The sequence below is a fragment of the Lycium ferocissimum genome, chromosome 6 (assembly GCF_029784015.1).
Source record: "Lycium ferocissimum isolate CSIRO_LF1 chromosome 6, AGI_CSIRO_Lferr_CH_V1, whole genome shotgun sequence".
NCBI classification, from domain to species: Eukaryota; Viridiplantae; Streptophyta; class Magnoliopsida; order Solanales; family Solanaceae; genus Lycium; species Lycium ferocissimum.
In genome coordinates, this window is record NC_081347.1 from 67,435,035 (window position 1) to 67,445,080 (window position 10,046).

The 10,046-nt window shown below is 36.6% G+C and overlaps 1 protein-coding gene across 2 annotated transcripts; it reads right to left on the bottom strand.

Moving 5' to 3' along the window:
- Positions 1 to 223: 223 nt before the first annotated feature.
- Positions 224 to 9,490, bottom strand: LOC132060149 (pumilio homolog 1-like). 2 transcript variants are annotated; one of them, XM_059453046.1, is made up of 9 exons: positions 8,784 to 9,490; positions 4,974 to 6,313; positions 4,747 to 4,888; positions 4,504 to 4,611; positions 3,553 to 3,765; positions 3,353 to 3,463; positions 2,530 to 2,724; positions 1,618 to 1,792; positions 224 to 683 (listed from the first exon to the last, which is right to left on the bottom strand). In XM_059453046.1, exons 1-9 carry the CDS (start codon positions 9,312 to 9,314, stop codon positions 640 to 642), a joined length of 2,859 nt encoding a protein of 952 aa, XP_059309029.1. In that variant the 5' UTR covers positions 9,315 to 9,490; the 3' UTR covers positions 224 to 639. The 2 variants fall into 2 exon arrangements, with proteins under 2 accessions (XP_059309029.1, XP_059309027.1); XM_059453044.1 differs by having other exon boundaries at positions 8,766 to 9,490.
- Positions 9,491 to 10,046: the final 556 nt, after the last annotated feature.

Consider the following 10,046-nt stretch of genomic DNA (forward strand, 5'->3'; position numbering starts at 1 on the left):
AAAGTTTTACCACGTGCCTCACACAACTGACATTAATTGTGTGTGCGTCCATTTTAGGTTCTTTTTTTTTTTTGTCTCACAAAATGTTGCCTCACACAACTGATAGTTGTGTGAGGCACATATTAAAAAAATTCGCAACCATGTAATCATGATTTCCTTATTTACAACTCTGGCAGTATAATAGCAATAGGTAAACATATTCTGAAAGAAATCAAATCAAATATGAGGGAAAAGAGTTACTATATAACCAAAAAAAAAAAAAAAAGGATAATTATCAATCCATACATTATAATTTGCTACCTAAAACAACAGGCTCTGCACATGGCAACATTTTGTACAGTCTCTAAGAAGAAAATCTCACTACAGTTTTTTTTTTTTTTTTTTACACCCTTGTACAGTTACTCTATTTTCCGCGGCAGGGGCATCAGGTATGTTTACCATCTGAGCCTCACAGTTAACCTGCTTATATAGATATACCTCAAAACTATAATGTACAATGTTACAAACACCACATACATTTTTATTTTTAGCACAAGTTCCATCAGCAAGAGGTAGAGCTAAAGCTCTGGACACGAAAACAAAGACGAGGGTTACTCGTTCTAGCCTCAGTTAGCTGTACAATTTTCCTTCCTACACCATCTAAGCAGCAGCAGAATATGACGCCAGGAAGCTGATCCTCCTCTCTGCAAAGTAATTTCAAGAGCACATCAAGAATGGAATACGATAAAAGCTTCCACAAAGTAGAGAAATATAAGAAGCTCAAATTAAAGATGAAATTGAGAGGAAGGCGAAACAAAAACTGGAAGTCAGGTAGTGGGGTGGTTGAAGATTCAATCGAAGGGAAATGTTTTCCTGGAAAATAAGTGATTTTCTTACTTAATTTCTCATGTTTGGTAAGTACGCAGAAATTATTATTGTCCCAAAAGCACTTACATTACATATAATCTAGACAGATACCACCAGGAGGGGGGTGGGGGTGGCGTAGGGCTGTGATGAAGGTGGAGGCTATGGGGGTTGTGGTGGAACGGGGTGTTTCAGAAGATGGGAGGAGTGAAATGCTACTTATGGAACTTAGTTTCCCTACTTCAACCAAGGAAGTCATTTTCCTCCCAAAAAGTTTAACCAACCACCATGAAAAAAGTTGAAATTCTCAAATACCACACACCCAAAATATCGGCAGCCTACCATGCAATGATATATCAGTTTAATGAATTATAGACCGGTCAAAAATGGAACACTGGAAGTACGTTTTTTGACCCATGCTAGTTTGAAACAAAAGGACTCTGAACACCCTCAACTTTACTTCTACCAACAGCCACAGACCAATACATTACGTGTCATTTCACCCACCAACAATTCTGAAAATGATCTCAACTATTAGCTGTTAGAGAGAAATAGCTTGGACTCCTTACCGACACTCAGGTCAGGTGATTGCCAGGTGAGCAATTACATGCGGATAATATGACTTAAGATCATCAGAATGGTAAGTAATATGACTTAAGATCATCAGAATGACTTAAGATCATCAGAATGGTAAGTAATTGTCCTTGTGCAAGAGGTTGGGATATATCATATAGTCTTGAAAAGGAGAAGGGAAAAGAAAAGGCAAAAAAATACCTCCAGCAGCAACCAGTTTCTCTACACGGGCAACTATATGCTTTCCGTAAGTATATTTCTTCAGAGCATTTAGATGAACCTTGATTCGGTTGAGAATGAGTTCAAGTTGCTGGTCATCACAAGTCTCCAGCACTTTCTGTACTACGTAGTTCGCAAACTGATCTTTCATCATCGCCTGTATATCAAATAAATAAAAGATTCAATTTGTGAACAAGTGAATAGATTTCCTTTCTTTATCCGATCAACCCTATTACCTATAAATATGTTGTGCTCTTAAAGCATTCTTTTTTACTGACCTTGTTTCCATCTGCTACATGTGGACTAGTAATCTGTCTCTTAATTTTGGTCATCTATTAAACTCTGGTTAGTTAGTTTGTTCCTTTATCTTAGATTTTTCTCTACATAACTCTCAATACAGATACATAAATAAAGGAAAGAAGTCTTATAAGTGAATAAATCGTTAAGAAGTGATATCCCATGCAAAGCACGGCTTATAAGCTCCCTCAGGAGGAAATTAGTAATTGTACCTTTTTTTTATCGGTGGAAAGTATATAAGTTATAGAGTACTCACAACCAAATCAACTGCACTAAACGGATCCAGAAGACTGACAAGGCCTTACTCATTTTAGTTAGTCAAATCCCAGCGCAGCTGATGTTGCACTTTCTCCACTATATACTTGTTAACTTCAATTAAAAGAGAAGAACTGGAAAAGTATATAGTTCAGCTGTAAAAGCTAAATGCTCCTACAAGGATTAATTGTTCTCACTAGACCATCTAAAACGTAAACTTAAATCAGTCACATAGAGCAATTAAATCTAATTATCCTCCGAGAATCAAACAGTCACCGCTAACAGAATTTCCTGAAGCTCGAGTATGGCACTACGGAAGAAGCATCTGAGAAATTAACAAACCTGAAGAGGTTCATTTTCATCAGTGGTGCCAATCATCTCATTTACCAAGGTCTGACGTTCTTCGGGAGTTCCAAAGCTTAAGCACTTCTCCACAACGTTGGAGGCAAATTTCTGCTGGCTCATCTGAACTATCTGTCCCTTCAGCTTACTAATTATTAAAGAACGCTCTTCAGGCTTCCCGTGTTCCAGCACATGCTGTAACAAAACTTGGCAGGATTAGAGAGGCAAGTAGAACATCTGAGCTAAAATAATAAGAGAAATAATCCACACGGGGGAGTTGATGACATTTGTCCTGTGTACTCTATATCTATTGAGACATGAAACTCATATGTCCATCGAGTGCAAATTGCGAGTAATAAATTTTTTACTATGTATGAGAAAATTGATGGCAATTCTAGAACACAACATCGTGTAGTTTTAGATTGTATATAAAAACGCATATCCAAAAAATACGAGTATCTAGCACTAAAATTGTATTACCATCAAAGCAGAGATATGAATTAAGTAGTGAATACCCATCCATTCACATGTCAAGTAGGTGATGATAAAAAGGTTTAGAAACCCATTGAAAGGAAAGATGTCTAGTAATTCAAGGAAGGACTTCCTTGTGCCAAGGAGCTTCAAAGAAGTAGCAAAATACAAAATTATTGAGTAAAAGAACCAATAGTAGCTGGTCAACCAGCATTTTCCAAACACAACCTCTTGGAATAAAGGCATCAGTTGTTTCAGTATTCCGCAGACAAGTTGCACTCTCCTTAAATTAGCATACTCCTGACACTAGTTCGGTAAGGATGTTCACATGTAAGCTGAGAAATAGACAAACCTGAACAACATAATTTCCATATTGATCTTGCGCCAACATGCAAACTGCTTGCAAAATCTCATTCATCACAATGCTCTGGGTTTCAGGATTATGGCAATGTTCCAAGACTCTCTGTCATGAGAAAGAAAATTTAGATACGGATGCCATCCCATTGACGAAATAATGCACAAAAGAGATCCACAGATACTTAATTCTTTGACCTGTATGACCCGACATCCATACGGATGGGTAGACAATGTCACAACTTGATCATAAAATGTGGAAACGATGAACTGGATAGCATCCTCTGGAATGCATTCGATGCACTTCTGGATTACATGATTCCCATTCTGATCTCTAACACAGCGCATAACATGGCCATCAAGTTCAGCGACCATTTTAGTCTGTTGATCCAGATCAACCACTTCTATGGCCTGAAAAATTCATAGAAGATGTGAAAACCTATGCCATTCAGCAATTCTACGCCATCGGAAGAATGATTAATACCAGCTGCCACTCAACTGAGATTACTCATCACAAGCAGGGACCGCTCGGTGAAATTTAGTAACATGAGGTAGACTAGGGATGTACAAACTTTTCAATCAGATGCATACAGGACAGATATACAGATGAGATGAATTCATTTTAAGTTCAGGTTTTAAACATGCCAAGACAAGAACATCTTATATATTTGCAGGGGAATTTTTTTAATCAGGATATATTTGAAGGGGAAGTTATGAATGCTATCACATTCCGATGTTAGAATAGAAGGCAGGAGTTGGAGATTTGTCAAAAGCTCAAGCAGACAGTATCCATTCTGGAAATATAATTCTTCAGTCTTACCAAGACCATTCCAAAGGCGTGTAAAGGAAGAAAGAAAGAAGACAATATCACATAAAACCAGAACCAGCAATGTGAAATTCAAGCATTAGAACATTTCCATGGTGAGATGACAGTGGAATAGCACCAGTTCACAATTTCAAATAACAGCAACTCGATGAACTTTCCTAGTTTAAGACAGAAAACAAGATATCAAACCATAAATAGCAACGAGATTTGAAGACATTAAAACAACATTATTGTGAATCAGATAACTTTAAGAAATCGGAAGGATTAGAGCAGAGAACATGATAGCGACATCACTATAACTACAATGAAAGAAACTAAGATACCTTCTGGATTACACGGCAACCATACATCTGAAGGCTAAGGGTGAGTACATGCCCATTGAGCTGGTCAGCCAGTTCTCTTATCTGGGATGAACTTCCATGCTCGAAAAACTGGGAAATGTGAATAACAGAAGGCAAGAAGAAGGTTACACGACCCATTTGAGTAACAACACATTTTTTCAACGTAACCTAGAAGCGAAGACATAACATGAAAAAGACTTAACAAAGACACAGTGAGGAACATACCTTCTGGATCACATAATTACCAAACACATCAGTCATCAAAGAAAGGGCTTGCGGCATAATTTCATGGAAGACCATGTTCTTCTCTTCTATGGTAGCAGTCTCAAGTTTTTGTTGAATGAACCGACTCCCATACTGGTCCGCACTGCTCATACAAAATTTTAAGTAATGGTAAGAATTAAGAGGTTAATATGACATGATGGGCAGTGCTGCTAGCCAAAAATGTATACCTGAACTGAACAACATGTCCTTCAATTTCTGATAGCTCAAAACACTTACTCTTATTGCTCTTAAACTCATCTAGTAACGAGGAAGCAAAGGTTTCACCCAAGTTAGAAATAGACTCGGAATGCCAAGCACCCATGACACCACCAGCTAAGTTTCTCATCCCTGAATGAAAATGCATGTTTCTTTCCCCATACCTTACCGGACTACCAGGTCCAAATGGGGAATTTGGAAGACCTGCACCTGCCAAAGGGCTTCCAGGATATGACATATTAAGGCCAAGTGCTGGGTTCCCATAGTAACCATGATTTAAGCCACCGTTTTTGCCAAGATAAGGAAGACCATATTGTGATTTTTGGGATGCAAGCAACGTCTCCAGATAAGCTTTCTGAAGCTCAATCAAATCCATGTATGAAGTCCCCAAAGATTCCCTATTAACCGTTGGATCATTGAGAGCTGCTAGTTGAGCAGCAAGATACTCAGTTGACCTCAAGTACTGTTGTAGGTACAACGGATCCATCTGAGACATTTGAGAGCCTCCCAAGGTCTGATTACCGAGTCTATTAAGATTCTGCAGTTCAGCTGCTGCAGCCATTAAATTAGGACCCAAACTCAAACCGCCTCCCATTACACGAGCATCAATTCCACATGCACCCACCGGAGAAGCTACATTTCCCAGTACGGAAGGAAAATTACCAGCCCCAAGCTGGTTTTCAAACATGGACGGTGATGAAGGGTTCATACCATAACCACCTAAAGCATAAGCAGAAAACGCTGAATTAGGGCTATCGACAGTTGGATATTGAGATGGAGAACTTCCTCCACCGTTGTGAGTTGGCGTAGAGGGCCCTATCAAGTATGCAGCAGAGGAACCTGCAGACTTTTTTGCATACGGATGTTGCTTCATAGGATTCTGACCATTCTGCAATCGGAAGAGGTTCTGATGATCATCAATTTCATTATGAATTTGAGACTTTTGATGTTTCCCTTCATCTCCCATATTAAGACTCATGCCAGACAAAGCAGCAGCCAAATCAGTATGCTCACCCATATGAGATGAAACATCCTCTAGTGATGCCATCCTCCCTCCTCCAGCAGAAGGAATACGAGGACTAGGAGCTCTAGCCACAAGCTGAGGATCAGGGGTGGTACTTCGTGACAGTGCTGAGCTGACATTCTGGAGGGTAGACATGCCTTGAACCTTTCCCCGAGAATGTAATGCATCCAAAGATGCCATATCATGATGGAGATGAGCAAATTGGGACTCAGAAGGATCAACAATATCATCATATGCGCGGGAAGCAGGACGTGATGGATGCCTTGATGTTGTCTGGCTCATATTATCCTACATTTTATAGAAGTCTCAGAATCAGAAATCCATAGCCAGTAAGATGAGACTCTAAAAGAAAAAAACAGAACTTCATTAAGCAGGTACAAGTTGACCTCTTCTTTAAGATATTATTGATTTAATGAAAGCAAAGCTGACTCAACATCAAGCAGTTGTGATTAAAGAATACAATTGCTGCTACCGGACCTTCACAATACACTAGAAGTGCCATGTTTGCAACTTTAGAATGTCAGAACTTGCATCTTAAGAATGCAATATGATTTCTATGCAGTGACTCCAATAAGGAGATGAAATAAAAGCTGCCAGCTCCAAACTTCCACAATTAGTGAACATGAAAAAGAATTAAATGACATCACGAAATGAGACTTTTGCTTCTCAGAAAAGAGGATAAAGCAGAGATGGACACTCTCACTAACATGTGTGACTTGAAAATTAATGCACATTGAAAAAGATAATGGTTCATGAAACTCTATGAATGCCCTGAGTACATGCTCTTCCAATTAAGCAAACAAAATATTGCACAGGTTAGAATTATAAAGCCCGAGAACAAGGTTTCCCGAGGCACCGAAGCAAACCACACAACCCTAGAGCCAGAAGAAACTGCTGATATATTTTCTGAAGAGCTAGAAGAACACCAAAGTGGAAACACAGATATCCAACAATATTTGGATAACATTTTGTATCGACAGACCCCCCATATAGATCAATATGACGAAGACAATAATCTAAGACTCAAACTAACTAGCCCACAGATGTTGCTCAACATGCTGCAAGGCCAAATCGGTGAAGCATGATGCAAACAGTTCAACAATGCCAATAACAGACCCGTGGAATACACAAACATTTCATGTAACGACAAATAAAAATGCTAGAGATGAACAACCCTATATTAATACAACAAATTTTGACAAAAAACATAGGACACTCTCTGAAAAGGAAATAAGAGTCAGTATTAACTTAATAAGCAATCCCACAAAAACACTATTAGTTAAGACAGATCAGCATTAATACAAGTGATGCAAACCGTTCAACAATGCTAACGACAAAGATGTCATGCAACGACAAACAACAAAGCTAGAGATGGACAAAACTATATTAATACAAAAAATTTCAATGGAAAGCATTAGACACTCTCTGAGAAGGAAATAAGATTCGGTATTAACGTAACAAGCAATCCCACAGAAACACTGTATATAATTAATTAACACAAATCAGCAATCATGGATTTTAAAACCTTCAAACATTTTGAACCAAAATAACATACTTTATCATTTAATGATATTTTCCATTTCTCTTTCACCTGAATAAGATTTTGATTCGGTATCAACTTAACAAGCAATCCCACAGAAACACTGGATATTATTAATTAACACAAATCAGCATTCATGGATTTAAAAACCTTCAAACATTTTGAACCAAAACAAAATACTTTATCATTTAATGATATTTTCCATTTCTCTTTCACCTGAATAAGGTTTTGATTCGGTATCAACTTAACAAGCAATCCCACAGAAACACTGTATATAATTAATAAACACAAATCAGCATTCATGGATTTAAAAACCTTCAAACATTTTGAACCAAAACAAAATACTTTACATTTAATGATATTTTCCATTTCTCTTTCACCTGAATAAGGTTTTGATTCGGTATCAACTTAACAAGCAATCCCACAGAAACACTGTATATAATTAATTAACACAAATCAGCATTCATGGATTTAAAAACCTTCAAACATTTTTAACCAAAACAAAATACTTTATCATTTAATGATATTTTCCATTTCTCTTTCACCTGAATAAGGTTTTGATTCGGTATCAACTTAACAAGCAATCCCACAGAAACACTGTATATAATTAATTAACACGAATCAGCAATCATGGATTTTAAAACCTTCAAACATTTTGAACAAAACAACATACTTTATCATTTAATGATATTTTCCATTTCTCTTGCACCTGAATAAGATTTTGATTCGGTATCAACTTAACAAGCAATCCCACAGAAACACTGTATATAATTAATTAACATGAATCAGCAATCATGGATTTAAAAACCTCCAAACATTTTGAACCAAAAAACAATAATTTATCATTTAATGATATTTTCTATTTCTCATTCACTTGAATAAGATTTTGATTCATATCAACTTAACGAGCAATAACCCCACAGAAACACTGTATATAATTAATTAACACAAATCAGCATTCATGGATTTTAAAACTTTCAAACATTTTGAACCAAAAAACAATACTTCATCATATAATAATAATATTGTTCCATTTCTCTTTCACCTTAATAAGATTTTGATTCGGTATCAACTTATCAAGCAATCAGTTAACACATATCAGCATTCATGGATTTTAAAACATTCAAACATTTTAAACCAAAAAACAATACTTCATCATATAATAATAATAATAATAATATCTTTCCATTTCTCATTCACCTGAATCATCTCACTTACGCTCTTCTGTCGACTTCCTAATCCTAATCCAGGCAATCCAATAAGTCCATCACCACCCCACTCACCTCCATTATTTTCTCCATTTTTCACACCAAATCCCATCGACATTGAAAAAAGCGATTCCTTATCATCACCACCCTCACCACCACGATTAATTCCTTTCCTCCTATCTCCAATCCCCCCTAATAATGCCTGTGAATTACCACTACTACGCTGCGCAAACCGCCAATCCTCTTTAGATAAAAGAGGTGGCGGTAACCTAGGGTTTAGATTCACATTCGAGTAATAATACGATATATATGCTGGATCAGACCTTAATTCCTCTTCTGTAAGTCCACTAAAATCACTACTACCACCACCACCACCTCTACCTATTAAAGCATTCAACGATCCTTCAACTGTAGGTGGAGCTGAACCGCTTCTATAAATGCTTAGATCATTCAGTAACCCTAACTCTTCGCTAAAATCGTTACTATTTCCTCCTAACATTGATCGCATTCCAATCATCTTAGCATAACCATCAGTAATCATCGAAATAATATATATATATATATATATAACTAGTAAATGCACGTATTATAAACAAACTTGATACCCAGCCAGCTAGCTGAAAATGTTAAACCTGAACACAAAGTGTTCGACACATTGTTTAGAGAGAGAAACAGAGAGTTTTTTTAGTGAGAGAGAGTGCACTGAATAGTGTGAAGTAATAAGAGTGTGATAAGCACGAGTACTAGGTGGAGTATAAGCCGTTGGATTGAAATCAACGGTTGAGATTAAAAGTTATTCTCTCGGCTAAATGTTTCTGTGTTATTTATACAGTGTTGGCTTGTTACTGGTTAGGGTTTTTATTGTTGGATTGGGCTAAATTTGGTATATTTAGATATTTTTCATTTGTTTATAAAGTAATGTTATTTTAATTGAGATTTTTTCAGAGGCATAATAAATAAATTATTTTTCTGACATATGAAGATTTTTATACTTCAATTTCAATTTGGATATAAGGCGGCTAGGGTTTGTGTAAGGTATAGTTTCATGTGTTACACTTATATTATGATGATATCATTTTTATTTCAATTTTCATTTTGTTTTTGGAAACTTTACTGCTAGAGGTTTCATAATATATAAATCTAGATTAGTCGAACAATAAATTTCAAGTACCAAACAAAAGCAAAAACTAACTAATGTCAGAAACATAAGATGAATGCTGATAAGATAATTAAGAAGAGATATGGTCGCCTCTATAGATCCGATAATCTTGTT